At 32.8% G+C, this 17,084-nt stretch overlaps 1 protein-coding gene across 2 annotated transcripts in view; it reads left to right on the forward strand.

Annotated features, from left to right (window-relative positions):
- Positions 1-17,084, forward strand: part of FCHO2 (FCH and mu domain containing endocytic adaptor 2) — a 115,121-nt gene that overhangs the window by 64,285 nt on the left and 33,752 nt on the right. For both annotated transcript variants that reach the window (XM_060093033.1, XM_060093032.1), the window contains exons 11-17: positions 936-960; positions 7,963-8,020; positions 8,307-8,482; positions 10,154-10,165; positions 10,512-10,536; positions 12,525-12,567; positions 14,786-14,880. In XM_060093033.1, the coding sequence (XP_059949016.1) occupies positions 936-960; positions 7,963-8,020; positions 8,307-8,482; positions 10,154-10,165; positions 10,512-10,536; positions 12,525-12,567; positions 14,786-14,880 (434 nt within the window). The remainder of the gene's footprint in view (positions 1-935; positions 961-7,962; positions 8,021-8,306; positions 8,483-10,153; positions 10,166-10,511; positions 10,537-12,524; positions 12,568-14,785; positions 14,881-17,084) is intronic.

Below are 17,084 nucleotides of genomic sequence, written 5' to 3' on the forward strand. Positions count from 1 at the left end.
GATTTCCCTGGTTTGTGCTTAGTCTTTGGATTGATACAGATTACCTGTTTATCTTATATATTAATTTAGTATTTTTTATTTTGTTCATTTGGCTCTTAAGGTGTACCTAATATGTGTTTTCAGACTGTTATTAAAATGGCAGAATCTGATACTATATGCAATAACTGTCTCAAGCCAAAGAGTATACCTAATCCAATGCCTTTTAAATATGCTCTCTGATTTTTGTTTGTGAACTTGTTTTAGAATGTATACATATATATTCTTCTAAGCTTGTTCCTCATGGCTTCAATGCCTTTAATTTTATATATCTAGTGCTTTATTTGGTTAGTTCAGAAGGTTGGTCTTCTTTATGTTTTAGTTTTACATTTAAAATAATAGTTTTCAATAGATTATGTCCAAATTTATATTTGCTTATCAGTTAAATGATAAAATATCAGTGCTCAACTGCATATTACATTAGACTAGAAACTATTCCAGCTGGAAGTCTAGCTACTCACCTACCATATTTGGAAAAAAGTGGTTTCACTTCTATATATACTAGCTTATGGAAAGTACCTCAAAGGAAATACGTTAAAAATTTTTTTTAACTTTCTCTACCTGAAGGATTAAAAGCCACTAGAAATCGTTGTAGGACTGACAGCTTCCTTGACATGACACGTGTATATTCATGGAAAAGAACTATTTTTGAAAGTAGTTTTACAAATATTTATAAGCTGTTTTATTTTGTCTTGCAGTATCAGTATAGGGGAATGTCTTTGTTTGAATTTTTAAATCATTTGGTATATTTTAATATTCATGATTTGATTTCTCTAAATATTTTTATAGAGTTTAAATGAAAGTTGTGTTTAAATACCAAGGCAAACACTTTCGATATAGTATACTTATCACATAGTTCTAATAGTTGAATATGTCTGATATTTTGTTTGTTTTAATAGGGAATGCCCTGATGCAGATTCACTTGTAAGTAGATTTTACTTTGGTATAAACAATTTAGCTATTTTCATTAGGAAATACCCAGCATATTTGGGTTGAGTTTGTTTACAAATCTTTCCAAGAAAAATACTAACCATGTTATTAGAAATTCCCTATTAAAATTATTTTACAAATGTATTTTTGGCTTTACATTGCCAGATGCTTTCCTATTAAATAGAAGGTATTTCTAACTACTTTTGAAAAGTGGACATTTTACTTTTAAAATTGGAGTGGAGCCATAGCATATTGCTTTTTCTTGGGAAATATGTCAGATTTCAAACCTGCCTACTTTATTTTAAAATGTGCTCTTACTAATTGATTCTTAGATCTATTAAAGTACTACTGTAACTGTTCATGTGTTTAAGGTTTGTTTAGGGGTCTGTCATTTTAGAAAAAGTAGCAACAACCATGGTTAGTACTTTTCTGTGCTTTTTATTTTGTTTTAAAGAAAGTTTGTTTATATTTCTTGTTTAAATATATTTCTTCATATATAATTAAAGAAGACATCAAATGGAGCTCCCTGTGGTTACAGTGAGAGAGTAGATTTACCAAATGATGGAAGTAGTGTGTAGACAGATAGGTTTTACAGATTGGTCATTAAACACTGATCATGTTGGTAAGTGTAGTAGAGTCAGGCTGTCTCTTCTATTGTTCTTGCTTGTGTAACTGTTGTTTCTTTTGGCTCCAAAACATTATGGTCTTTTACAGCATATTGGTGTACCAAAATAAAGAACTACATATTTTGTAAAACATTATGTTTTATGTTAATTAAGATAAAACTAGTATTTCTTTCATATTTCAGCTTTAAAGTAAGAAAATTACTATTCATTAATAAATTTATAGTGAAAATAAGGAAATAGACTTCTGATGAGTTCTAGGCTTAAAATCATCAGTGTTTTTGTAGTTGTAACGTTTACCTTACCACTTGCATGTTTTGATACCCTCGGTTTACTAATTAATGAAAAAGTCAGCAGATGTGTTTGGCATTTACTTTAGTGTTCATCATGCATTTTATTTCTGAATTATTTATAGCATTTGATTGCAACATTGAATAAAAATTTTAATACTTCATGTTTTATATGCACTCCTTTAAATAAAATATTTAAAATTTTCTGTTAATTGATACTATTCTATAATGATCAATATTAAACAGTTTTGAACTTCAGCCAGTATTTATCTGGAACTAGAAAAGGACTTTTAAAGAGGACATGAAATTCTACTGCTATATAAGAAATGATTGATAAATTTGACTGTATAGAAATGAAAAACTTACAGAATTAGAAAAAATACAGCATAGAAGGAGTTGAATCACTAAAGATAGTTGGGCAGAGTGTATTTGCAAGATGTTTAACAAGGGGCTAATTATTTTCCTTTGTAAAGTTTTGATACAAATTAGTTTAAAAGGTAAGCAAGCGTCCCAGTAGGAAAAGGGCATTAGGACAAAAACAGGCAATTTTCATAAGAAGAAATAAAAGGTTGTAGTGAATAATCATAAATGTTGTTCAAAATAGTAGCCTAATTCTGATGCAGATTAGAATGAAATTACTATATTCACCTATCATATTGGCAAAAGTTTTGATACACTCATACTGTTGGTAGGAATGTAAGTTGGTATAATCTGTCTTGTGGATAGTTGGCAGTATCTCCCAAATAAGAAATGTATATTCTTTTTGATTCTGCAATCCTGCTGCTAGGGCTTTACTGTTACTGCTATATTCACAAACTTTATGTGTGTGTGTGTATGCTTGACCAAGATATATGCTTATATAGAGGGGGAGAGAGAAAAGGTGGATAGGGATAGATGTTCATTTCAACATTGTCTATGTTAGCAAAAAATTGGAAACACTAAAGCATCCATTAAAATGGGAATTGGTTAAATTATTAAACATTCACTTGATGAAGAAATAGTCAGATGTTATAGATCTAGGTTGTTCATGTCTGTTGAAATGGGAAGAACTTACTAAATAAAAGCAAGTGTGATCTTTTAATTAGTTGTTTTTTAAGATAAATGTGTGTCTTATATGTGTTCTCTTTTTTTAAAAGAATGAGTTACAAGACACTGAATTGTGGTTACCTTTGAGGAGAAGGATTACAGTGGTGGTCCACAGGGAAAGGAGGCTTTCATTTTTTGTTGTTTCCTTTTATTTATGGCCTGTTTATGGCTAGTCTTACTATTACTTAAACATCAACAGGCTACTTTGGTAGGGAAATTATCCATCATTTTCTGTTCCTTTTTTAAAAGGTCTATGTATGTAATTTAAAAAAATTTATTTTGAGTGACTACATCTTTTGAAAGTTGACCAAGGAAGTGTAAATCGCTCTCTTAGTTTTAACCAATTTCCTCTCTCCAAACTGAGATTGAGAAACATACCATTGGTTTGCAAGCTCTATCCCAATATTTTGTTAAAGTTACTACCACCACTATCCACCAAAACTGCCTTTAAGATTGTTGGCTGAAGTTACTTGCTCTTTTCTTCTTCTTGTACTGCTTTTGACTTAATGCTTTGCTCCAGCAGTATGGGGCCCTAATATAGAAACCATGGATTGAATGGACAAAGATGTAAACAGGTAATGTGTAAGTTTTTATTAATATCATGAATAGTTCTAGCGTTGAAAACCTGGTACAGTGAGAATCATTGCCCTTTTTTTTAAACACACACAACAAAAAAGCATTTTATTTTGAAATAATTGTCAATTTACAGAACATTGCAGAGATAGTACAGAGCAGTCCTGTATACCTTTCATCTTGTTTCTCTTGATGGTAACATCTTGCAAAACTTTAGTACTGTATTGTACTAAAACTTTAGTACTGTATTGTAACTAGGATATTGATACTCATACAGTCAAAATAGAACATTTCCATTAACCAAGAATCTTCTTTTTTTTCCTTTCACCTATTTAACCCTCTCCCAGTGCTCACATCCCTGGAAGTCACTGATCTGTTTATCACCTCTATATTTTTGCCCTTTCCAGAATGTCATATGAATGGGATCATACAGGATATAGTCTTTTCAGACTGGATTCCTTTAGCAAGAATATTAAATATGCATTTAAGATTTATTCATATTGTTGCATGACTTGATTGTTCATTCCTTTTTTTTTATCACTGAAGAGTATCCCATTGTATAGATGTATCATAGTTTACTTATCCATTCACTTATTGAAGGATGTTGGTTGCTTCTTCTTTTAGGTGATTATGAATAAAGCAGCTTAATAACATTTGTGTGCAGGTTTTTGTGCGAAAATAAGTTTTCAGATCAACTGGGTAAATACCTAGGACTGTGATTGCTGGAAGGATCTTTCATTTTGATTGCTCCTTTTCAATTTTGTTCTGTGTCCCCCCCCCACACACACACCTCTGGCAACCACTAATCTTTTCTCGATGTCTATATATTTGTCATTTCAGGAATGTTATTTAAGTGGAATCATACTGTATGTAACCTTTTGAGATAGGCTTTTTTCGCTCAGCACCCTTTTCTAGAGATTATTCCAGGTTGTTGGATCCATGAATAGTTCATTCCTTTTTATTGCTGAATAGTATTCCATGATGTAGGTATACCAAAGTTTGCTCACCTATTGTGGGATGTTTAGTTGTTTCCAATTTTTGGCTGTTAGAAATAAGTTACTTTGAACAGTTGTGTACAGGTTTTTGTGTGGGCATAATGTCACTCTCGACACTGGTCACTTTCTTTCTGAAGTCTGTTTTATCTAATAGTAAGGTAGTCACTGTCTTTTTTGTTTTTTAAATTAATGTTTGCATGGTGTATTTTTTCTATCATTTTCCTTTCAACCTATCTATGTTTTTATGTTTGAAATGAGTTTCTCATGGGTAGCATATGGCCAGGTTATGTTTTTTTAATTCATTCTGCCAATCTGTCTTTTGTTATACATAGACCATTTATATTTAATGTAATTATTAACATGTTGGGGTTTGTCTGCCATTTAATTTTTTGTTCTCTATTTGTTCCTCTTTCTCTTTCCGTCTCAGAATATTGTTTTATTTTTCCTGCCTTTCTGTGGGTTATTTGAACCTTTTTTAGAATTTGATTTATTTATAGGTTTTTTTTTGTTATTTTGATATAACTTGATATAACTTTGTATATCTTTTTAGATAGTCACTGTGGGTCATTCTCCAGTAACTTCAGATAGTTGTTTGTTTATTTTGACCAGAGTTTATAGATGTAATCTGCAGGAGGTTGATTCAAAAGCAGTTTATTTGGTCTTACAGAAAGCAGCTCAGTATTATTTTAAATTAGTACATCATATAGTATAGTGTACTGTAAACAAATTTAAAAATAGTGTCAGTAGCAGATCCCAGATAGAATCTCTAGGAGAGGGACTTCCCTAGAGGTCCAGTGGTTAAGACACCATGCTTCCACTGCACGGGGCATGGGTTCGATCCCTGGTCAGGGAACTAATATCCTGCATGCTGCTCAGCGTGGCCAAAATAAAAAGAACCTCTAGGAGATTAAATATCTGGTATGTTCTAGGGTACCAGGAATAGGAAGAAAGTATTTTGAAAAAAACTTTTTTTATTCTGATTTCTAATGGTTTCTTTATTTTCTTTTATAATTAATTAATTAATTAATTAATTTTTGTCTGCATTGGGTCTTCGTTGCTGTGCGCAGGCTTTCTCTAGTTGTGGTGAGCAGGGGCTACTCTTTGTTGCGGTGCGAGGGCTTCTCACTGAGGTGGCTTCTCTTGTTGTGCAGCATGGGCTCTAGGAGCATGGGCTCAGTAGTTGTGGCACGTGGGTTCAGTAGTTGTGGCTCACGGGCTCTAGAGCACAGGCTCAGTAGTTGTGGCACACGGGCTAGGTTGCTCCGCGGCATGTGGGCTCTTCCCAGACCAGGGCTCAAACCCGTGTCCCCAGCATTGGCAGGCAGATTCTTAAGCACTGCACCACCAGGGAAGTCCCCAGTTTCTTTATTTTTTAAGTATTTTAAAGTGTTCTTTGCATATTAGTAAGCAGCATATAGAACTCAAAGAAAGTGCTCTACTTCTAGGGTCATAACTACATCACTTGTCATCTTTTTATCTATGGAATCTGCTCTTTACCCTATATTAGATATTTCACTTCTAAACTTTAACCCAGTCTGTTAACTCACTGCTAGCTACGTTAGACTGTTTATTCAGCTTGGAAACTGTAACTATATAAACCTTGTGCTGTGCCTGTCAGGTTAGCAATCCTTCATATTTCTCTTGCTGAGCTTTAGCAAGTGATTGTAGGAAGAATGGGAAACTCTACCAGTAGAATGATACCAGCTGCCCAGTTATATCCAACTGGTACACCCTGGCATTTCTTGGCAGTTCTTTTTTTCCCCCATTAAAAAAAAGTTTTTATTTAGAAATATATTGTAACCTACAAACAAATACAAGAATAAAATAGTATAAAGAATACTTGTATACCTTTCACTTTTTACTACATTTGCTTTAACAGCAATCTCCCTACATATGTGTGTGTGTTTATGTGTGTGTATTTTTTTCTGATCCATTTGAGCATAAATTTTTTATTCTCTTACTTAACCACAAAAGCATTTTTAGAGAAGTGTCCCTTCTGTATCCCTTCTGCTCCACCGCCCTTCCTTCTTAGGTATCCAGCTTTATTGTGTTCTGATTTATCTTTGCAGTGTTTTTTTGTTTTTTAATTTTTTTCATAAAGATAGCAGATATCTATATGGTTTTTAAATTTCCCCTTCTTTCTTACTTAAAAGGTAGTATACTATATATGTTCTTTTGTACTTGGCTTTTTTCAGTTAGCAGTATTTCCTGGAAGTCACTCCATATCAGTTCATGGAAACTTTTCTCATTTTTTTCTTTAAATAGCTGCATAGTACTTCACTTTGTTTATGCACCATAGTTTATTCAGCTATGCTTGGACATTTAGTACTTTCCAATAATTTTGAGTTACAAATAATCTCTGGTGAATAACCTTGTTGAATATGTATTTTTTAATTCTTGGGGGTATGTCTTCAGAGTAAATTCCAGGAATTTACTGGGTAGAAGGGTAAACACGTAAATTTTTTGTTAGATATTGCTAAATTTCTCTCTGTAGGAATTGTACTATTTTGTATGTATACCAACAAAGTATAAGAGTACATTTCCTCACAGCTTTGCCAACAGAGTATATTTTTTAACTTGAGTGTTTGCCAGTCTCATGGAAAAGAGGTGGTATTTTAGTGTAAATTTTCTTGGTAGTCTTTTTTTTTGTTTTTTTGTTCTCCCTATATATGTATATTTTTAATTTTATTTATTTATTTTTGGCTGTGTTGGGTCTTTGTTCCTGCATGTGGGCTTTCTCTAGTTGCGGCAAGCAGGGCTACCCTTTCTCACTGCGGTGGCTTCTCTTGCTGCGGAGCACGGGCTCTAGGCATGTGGGCTTCAGTAGTTGCAGCATGTGGGCTCAGTAGTTGTGGCATGCAGGCTCTAGAGCGCAGGCTTAATAGTTGTGGCGCACGGGCTTAGTTGCTCCACAGCATGTGGGATCTTCCAGGACCAGGGCTTGAACCCATGTCCCCTGCATTGGCAGGCGGATTCTTAACCATTGCATCACCAGGGAAGTCCCTGTTCTATATTTTTGATATGTATTTCCATTTACTTAAGCTGTCAGTCCTCTGATTTTACCACCTCTCTTCCATGGATGCATACAATCTTTTGCTTTTATTTCTTCACTTTGAAGATTTGGGTGAAAATTTGGTTATTCACAAAACTGCTGGCATGCCTAGCCAAACACCTATTCTCTTCCTTTCAGTGTTTATCCTGTTTGTTTTGCAGTGCTTTTCTCTTTCAGACGTCTGAAGCGTGGAGTGTCATTTGAAGCTAATTATCTAAAAACACATAATTTCCCAGTCTTAATAATTTTGTAAATCTGTGATATTTGATAAATGATAAAGCTCCTCGGTAATAGTTAAGGCTGTTTTGCTAACCTTTAATGTTTTTGCAGTTGGAGGCATTGTTACAGTAAAGTTTTTCTTTTTCTTTTCCCCATAGAACATTCCTGATGTGGATGAAGAAGGCTATAGTATAAAACCAGAAGCAAATCAGAATGATATCCTTTCATCATCTGGATATTCTTATGGATTGTGTTGGCATATATAAGTAGACAGTTAAAACAAAATAATCTATTATTTAATACAGACTCTTCAAATTTTTAATTAATTGTAATAAAATGTGCCTCTATGATCTTTATTTGACATGCTGTGAATAAAAGTTAGTAGTTACATTTCTGATAAAGTCCATCTTATCTCAGTTTTTTTGTTCCTTTTTATAAATGTGTGAAAAACTGGTTGTGCATTAAGATAATTTAAAAACTCAATTCTTTAACTGATACTCACATACCAAAGAGAACCATTTCTACTCATCTAGTGATTCTGATTCTGAAGATGAAGAACCAAAGAAGTATCGGATAGAAATCAAACCTATGCATCCGAATAACTCACATCACACAATGGCTTCCTTGGATGAATTAAAAGTATCTATAGGAAATATAACGCTCTCCCCAGCAATATCTGTAAGTAAGAAAATAAGCAAGTTTGCACTCATTATACAGAAGCTTTTGGGGTTGGTTTTTTGGTTTTTTTTAAGCTCATCTACCTGCATCTGATTAGTTTTAGGACTAACGAAAATTAAAACATCACATAGTAAATAGTTAAGCATGTTGGATGAGGAAATATTTATAATTTTTTCAGCTTTATTGAGGTATACAGTTTATAATTTTTATACAGGCAAATGAACTTTTGAGTTTGGTTTAGTTTTGCTTTCTTTTGAATGTATTTTAAACAAAAATGTGCAAAATGCACTATTTCTGCCATTTGATGTATTTTATAAATAGTGCTATATGTCTCAGGCAGAGTTTTGTGAACTACAGTATTAACCTTTTCCTCATCTAATGTTAAAGTTTTTCATCCATTTTTTTTGGTGAACTTTATGTAAAAGGAATTCCATAAAAATCAATTTCAAGTGAAATTAAATTATATCTTTGCTTTTTTTTCTTCTGTCGCTGTAATTAATGGTTGTTTTTCCATACTTTTCATACAGGAAAAGGCAAATAAGAGTTCTTAGTGATAGTGGTTAATTCCTCAATTCTGAGATACTAAACTTGATAGCTTTTGAGGGAGAAAAAAAATCACTCTAATCTTTCTATCGATGTCATACTCTTAAATTTAGAAATGTTAAATTATGGGAAAAAAGCATGTCTTAGAATGTCAGTTTAGTTTATCTGCACATACTTGTAGCTGATGGAGAATAAAAGTTCTCACCATTTTGTATTTTATTAATTACATTAATTACATTATTTATTTAATTACATATTTTAAGTAGACTTTATATATTTGTTTAGAAAAAGTGTTTTTCTCCCAGTCATACACTTCTAGAATTTGAGAACTTTTTTCCACCAAATTTCTGAAGTGAGGTTTTATTCTACCATTACTGTTTAACATTTTTTTTTTTTTTTTTTTCTTTTTGCGGTATGCGGGCCTCTCACTGTTGTGGCCTCTCCCGTTGCGGAGCACAGGCTCCGGACGCGCAGGCTCAGTGGCCATGGCTCACGGGCCCAGCCGCTCCGCGGCATATGGGATCCTCCCAGACCGGGGCACGAACCCGCATCCCCTGCATCGGCAGGCGGACTCTCAACCACTGCGCCACCAGGGAGGCCCTGTTTAACATTAATGCCAACATTAAATTATGGTTTATATTTGAAGTAGGAAGTTGTGAAGCCATTAAACATTTTTGTGTAAGAGCATAACTAATTTTAAATATATATATAAATAAATAAAAGCCTAGAGGATATATATATATCAAAATGTTAAGCATCTGTCTTTGGGTAGTAAGGTAATTGATGCTCTGTGCTCTTTTCTATTTTTTAAAAAAAAAGTAAACGTGTTACCTTCATACTCAGAAAATAAATAATAATCAGAAAATTTTTAATTGTTAATATTTGAAAAGAGGGGTCTTGAGAGTATATTTTATTGCCCAGTTTGCTTATTTAGCTTAAGTTGTTATTCCCTTCAACATTGTATGTGTTTTAAGGTATATAGATTTTATCAGTAGACATGATTAAGACGAGAATAGACAGATTATTAGAGCAAGGAAATATATTTTAAATTCTAAAGCAAATACTATGTTTTTCTTTTTCCTTTTTTATAAACACTATGTTTTTCTTTTTCCTTCCATGTACTACTAGAGACACAGCCCAGTAAGTGCAAGATTTTATATTTTTACCTATTGACTTAAAAAGAAAGTGTATATTTGAACGTTGATTTTCAAAATATTTGTGTTTTTAAATTAGCAAGTCATAGTATGTTGCTGTAGATACTGGTATTTTAAAGCATTTTATTGAATGATTTAAAGGTACACGTGTTATTTTTTGACTACAAAAAAGTTTTTTCTGTAACCTTTTTATGTAAATACAGTTTATAATTGAGCAGGTGTATTAAAAACAACTTAAAATTATGTTCCCAGTATTAACATTTTATCAAATATTTTATTACTGCATTACATTATTTGTTTAATGGTACTTAGTTTTTGCATTTCTATTTTAGGTGCAGATGAATCGGAATTCATCTAGTAAGTTTGACATTTAAGTTGGCTATTTAAGTCTATTAAAATTTATCAGGGAATTTGCTAAGCTTGTAGCCTAACATATGTAGTTGTAGAAATGGTCCTTTTTCATCATGAGCCATAATTACAGACTAGAAGGATACTTGTTTTGCAACAGAAGGCAACTTATCTATACTATTTCTTTTAGTTTTGTGATATGCTTTAAACTTGAATACGTGGCTACAACGTTTTTCAGAAATCAACAAAGCCAAAGAGCACCTTCTGTATAAGCATATAAAACTGTTTAACTAGCATAACTCATCCTCATGAGCCAGAAGGCACTTTAAAAAAAAATTTATTTATTTGGCTGCTCCAGGTCTTAGTTGCGGCATGCAGTGTCTTCGTTGTGTCGTGCGGGATCTTTAGTTGTGGCATACAAACCCTTAGTTGCGGCATGTGGGATATAGGTCCCTGACCAGGGATTGACCCCGGGCCCCCCACATTGGGAGCACAGAGTCTTAGCCACTGGACCACCAGAGAAGTCCCCAGAAAGATGAGTTTTAGCTTGATCTATTTTTAAGTCGTATCACAATTGCAACTTCTAATATAAGATTTTTAGTACAGTAACTCAAATTACACTAAAAATGTTTTGGGGGTGTTAACACCATTTGCAGAATCATGTATTAAACATAACAAGAGTTGTGGGGAAAATAGAGTTGAGGCAGCCCACACAAAAGCTATGCAATATTGTGAACACGGTGCTTAATAAAAACCATGACATCAATTGTAATTTAAAATTCTAGCACAATTTAAAAGACCTATTAAATTCATAATAAATACCAAACTAAAAGTAGGCTTTTACTTTCAAAACATAAATGGTAAGTAGCTTGATGATAAGGGGATGTGAGGAAAATGAGTATAAAAGGGGGCTACTGAGTTATCAAGATGAGGGCAGGGCTTCCCTGGTGGCGCAGTGGTTGAGAGTCCGCCTGCCGATGCAGGGGACACGGGTTTGTGCCCCGGTCTGGGAAGATCCCACATGCCGTGGAGTGGCTGGGCCCGTGAGCCATGGCCACTGAGCCTGCACGTCCGGAGTCTGTGCTCCGCAACGGGAGAGGCCACAACAGTGAGAGGCCCGCGTACCATTTAAAAAAAAAAAAAAAAAAAAAGATGAGGACAAAATGCAAAAAGATGACAAACACCACAGTAAGCACCATGAGGCAAAACAAACAGCTGAAATGAGCCAAATGGGAGAATGTGGTGTGAATGGGCATTATGTACACTGTTGTATTACTCATAGTTTGCTGTAATTACCCGTGTTGATGTATTTTGCATTCATCAGCTATTGCTTGGTGATGCAAAACATTAAGGTGCAATGAAAATTGCTTACGAACCAGCAGGACTTTCGTACTACTGATGCTGTTCCTCCATGTACCAATTGCTTATGAAATGATTCATGTTATAAATGCAGAAGGTAGCAAAATAGACTACCTTATAAAGAGACTATTGTTTTATAAGAATTTTATTTTTCAAAATAGGGTGTTCTTCAAGAATTAATAACTACTTTTGGTCAATAAAATAATCATTAATAATATCATCAGAACTTGAAAAATGCTTTCATGGTTCATCAGTTAAAATTCTTGAGTTATTACATACATTATTTAAATACATAAGTATTTAAACATTTGTTCTGATTTTTAAAGTTGTAGCCCTTTTTTTATGAACAGCAGTTTAATGAATAGTTGACTATTCATTAGTTTAGTTGACTTAAGTTGTTTCTTATCAAAGATATTAGAAGAAATGAATATTTAGCAGAAATTCAGCTATTATTTTTATATTTTTAAGCATGGTAGAAAACCTGTTAAAGGCTTATTTTCCTTTTCTTCATAATTGTTTATATATGTTATTAATGCCAGAATTTAAAAATTGATGTATGTGTAGTAGTTCTCTTTACATTAAAATATTTTATTACTCGGATTATTAATTTTTTCATAATATTTCAACTTTTTAATTAGGTGAAGAGTTAACAAAATCAAAGCCATCTGCTGCATCCAATGAGTAAGTTCCACGTTAAAAATTTTTTTTAATAGACTTTATTTTTTAGACAAATTTAAGTTCACAGCAAAACTGAGTGGAAGGTATGGAGATTTTTACATATACATTTTGCCTCTACATATGCCAAACCTTCCCCACAATCAGAATCCTCCACCAGAGTAGCACATTTGCTACACTGACACATCATTGTCACCCAAAGTCTATGGTTTACATTAGGATTAACTCTTGGTGTTGTATATCCTATGAGTTTTGACAAACGGATATTGATATGTGTTCACCATTATAGTATCATACAGAATAATTTCACTGCCCTAAAAATCCTGTGTCCTCCACCTATTTATTATTCCCTCCCCACTACATTTAAATTTTAAGTATCCTTCATTTTATTATCTCTGTAGTTTTAATTCCAGTAGACTGTTTTTAATCATCCTGTTTCCTAAGCTGTGAAACGTCATATAGAGTTTTTAGAAGTTTTAAATTATTTTCTCATTTGACAGTATTTCTTTCTATGATAATTTGTAAAAAATCCATTCAACTGTATTTGGCCTTGGTGTCCTCACTGCTTCTAAATAAATGATAGTATCCCAAATTCATACATGTCTATATTTCAACTAGTTATTCACGTGGAAATTCTCTCACTGTTTTCCTTCAATTTTGTCTGTGACCTTGTAAAATAGACTGTATACGTTATGAACCTCAAAATGAAGAAGTGTCTCAATTAAGTTGAAAAAGGAGAGGTCTAGAAGACATGTTGCCAGTTCTTCTTAAAAAGAGAAAAATATTTTAAGCCAGTGTTGCATGGGTCCTTTTTCACTTCTGTATTTATCAACAAGAATACCTTCTTTTAATGTTTTTTGTATGAGTAAAAGTAGGCTTAACTAAATGAATAGTTTAAAATGGAAAGTTTCAAAGCTAAGCACTAATTGAGCAGAGGGGAGGTATTCATTTGCTTTATCATTTTTAGAGATAAGTTTAGTGTTTTAAGACTTTGTTTTTAGGAATCATTTATACAGTTGTGATTCTATACTTTATCATAAGTGTGCTTCCACGTGGGTGCATGTTGAGATACTAGATATGTGCTTATAGGTAATTGTAATATTTTCATTATAGTGGGCCTGTTTTCTAGGATTTCTAAAAAATATTTTAAATAATGGTAGTTTGATACATTAGATTATTTTTAAATGGGGATTTTCTTTTTTTATACCATAAATATATACAATTTTTATTTGTCAAACATACCTCAATAAAGTTGGGGAAATTAATTTGAAAAAAGATGGGGTGGCAAAGTTCAGGTGCTCAAGATCCTAGAGATTAAGCATCTTAAAAGGGTATGACTCAAATGAAAAAGAGAAACATTTATGTTCGTATTAAAGTAAAGAGCCAAGAGGTGAATCCTGAGAGTAACTTGTTTGAAGGATTCCAAGAGGTCAGTGGAAGAAAATCTTTGGTTATGCAGCACATTGAGTTTTTTGAAACGAGAATGTTCATGCTCTTGATATTGTCCATAGTCTTGGTAACCTCTCATAAAGAGACATGTATGACCCATACATTTTGCTAGACCACCTTAGTGGCCCAGGTAGTGGATTACCTAGGGAGAATTCCTCCTATGCATGATCTACTGCAGTGATCAGACCTTTGAAAGTTTGTATAGAGTCGTTTATATACATGGAGCTTAAGCCACCATCCAAAGTACTTAAAAAGTACTTTGAAAAAAATCCTTTACCCTTTTTCTTCATCTTTGATAATAAGTATGGCCTTATAAAAATTCTGTCTGATTTCATATCACTTAAGAAATTTTCTGTCCAAGACTGGGCTCCAGATGTGAATTAGCACATCTGATGGTGCCATAGAATTAATTAGCTATGTGTCCTTAGGCAGCTCATATAGACTCTCCATGCTGCTTTTCATTTGTAAAACAAATTATTTCTATTCTGACAGCCCCTATGTTTATTAGAATATAACAAGATTTAATCAGTGGGGATTAATCTACTCTCCTTTGCAAACTTAATGTTATTGTGGGTTCTGCTTATAGCAGTTGACAAATATCAGTTTATTAAACCTGCTAATTAAGTTCTTCACATATCCAATCATATGTGAAGCACAATGTCCAACTCTTTAATCATATATATTGAGCTTTCTATGAAATAAAGATAAGTTACTATATTTTATACTAATAAAATACTCATTTGCTAAAATCCTTATTTTTAAAATGTTATGGTAGGAAAGGGACCAGTGATTTACTTGCTTGGGACCCCCTGTTTGGACCATCTCTTGATTCATCTTCTTCAACTTCACTAACTTCATCATCATCATCAGGTAAACATATATATATAGATATATATTATTTTTTTTGTAACTGTAAAGGAATGCAGTAGTTACTTTTTTCTAATTGATTTATCCATTACTTGTATGTTGTACTTAATGATCAAAATTTTAACTTGTCCTCTGATCATATTGCCATATAAAAGTGATTTTATACTGATTTTGTTAACTTACCTTAAAGACCATACGGCTTTAACAATAAAAATTCATCAAACACCAACTTTTTTTCCCTTAATATATTTATTTCTAGGCATCATTCCTATGTCAATGCCCAAATAATAACTTTTATTATTCAACTTCATAGATGTGCATTAATACAACCAGTCCATTCTTGATGGACATTCAGGTTGCATCTAGTTTTTAGTATTATGGACATCCGTAAATACAGCAGATTTTGTGCACATCTCATATCCTTATAATAATTTATTAATACAAGATTTATGAGTCACAAGATATGCCCATTGTTACTTTTTGCCAAACTGCTTTCCAGAAAGGCTTTAGCACTTCCCAACATGAAAGAACTTTATGAATCTGTTTTAGTTGTTCTTTTGGCAAGAATATATTAAATTTTTCTTTTCTTCAAAATATGAAATCCCACTAGTCAACCATCAAAGCATGTTTAATAAAACTGCTTGTTCAAAAAAGGAAAATAAAATCACTTTAAGTTGATCTTCAGCCTTCTTGGGGATTTCAGAAATGCCGTGCAGTACTTGGGGTTAAGGGAATGCTGGAATGGTGGGGAGAGAACTTGACTTGAGTTCTTGCTGTGTCTTTGCTGGGATCTATGCACGTTCTGTTTGATTTCATCTCATTAACTGCTGCATGAAGTCCTTTTTATTGTCCCTGTTTTATAAATGGAAAAAGTAAAGCTGAGAGAGATCAGGAACTTCTCTAACACCACATAACTAGGAAATGAAGCATGGATTCAAACCTGGATCTTACTAATTCCAAAATCTTTGTTCAATTCATCATACTCTGGCAGATTAACAAAACAATAAGCCATGTTGAAACATTTTACTGTTAACAATAAAATAAACACTAGTATTTAAAATTGGACTGTTTAGAAACTAATGTTTTAAAAAGAAATTATAAATGGATTTTAGGCAACCTTAACCTGAAACAATTGGGAGTTTTGAACAGCAAGAAGCAGTCATTAGGTAATTGCACGTATTCTGAAGTGGCATTATAGCCTTTTTCAATTGGCATTTGTTTACTGTTTAGTTTTAGGAAACTAATCTTACTAATAGATTTTGTAAGTAAAATAATTGTATAGGAAAAACTGAAGTCATATTAAGGTCTCTTTTTTTGTTTAGTAAAAATGTCAGAATACTGTTTTGTTCTGTTTTTAGAATGGAGAAGGTCCTAATTTTAATTTTGTTAATATTTTATGAATTGGTTTTATTAATCTTTAATAAAAATTTTCACATTGTTATCACAGAGGTTTTAGTTACATAGAAATTTCTTCATAACTCCACCCTTTGTTTCTATTTTCTTCAGCACAATCTCCTTCTTTTCAAAAAAGTGCTCTCTTTTCCTCTTGCTACCTATCTAAAGAATGTTTTGCCCATATCACTTTCAACTTCAGGTAAAACAATGATAGTTTCATTTAGTTGTCATTTGATGTTTAGTAGGTAGGGAGTGATAAAACTTTTTTTTTTTTGCTTACTTTAAAATTTATTTTGGTATGCCTTTTAAAAACTTCCTATTAAGTCTAAAAAATGTCAGATTATTTTGCCCTTCAAAGAATGTTAGTGACGTTGAAAAGAGACATTCTGCTGTGTGGTAATTATTATTAAGTCTTCACTTGGACGGAATATAATTATTGATAAAAATGATGAATACATTAAGATGATTCTCCTGTTTTGTAAGACTGACCCTAAGTGAAATTGTGAAAGTCATTTTCTCTTAAATTTTCTTTAATTTTCTTAAATTTTCACCGCTTTTTACAGTGCATGTCTCCCTTAACATCGTCTACACTGGTACCATTTTCACATTTTAGAAATGGCCAGGTTGTCAGATTATTCCCTGCTCTCCTTTGTCCCTTTCAGAATCTTAATTCATTAATCACTCCATCTCAGCTAAACCAGTCTAAGAAAATAATTCCTATCAGTAACTAATATGTTAAACCTTTCAGTGTTGTTGTATGTTTAAGAAGCATGCTTAAAGTTTGGTACAGAAGTATTTTCAGTTGCTTCTTC

This window comes from Mesoplodon densirostris, chromosome 3, assembly GCF_025265405.1.
Source record: "Mesoplodon densirostris isolate mMesDen1 chromosome 3, mMesDen1 primary haplotype, whole genome shotgun sequence".
In the NCBI taxonomy this organism is placed as follows: domain Eukaryota; kingdom Metazoa; phylum Chordata; class Mammalia; order Artiodactyla; family Ziphiidae; genus Mesoplodon; species Mesoplodon densirostris.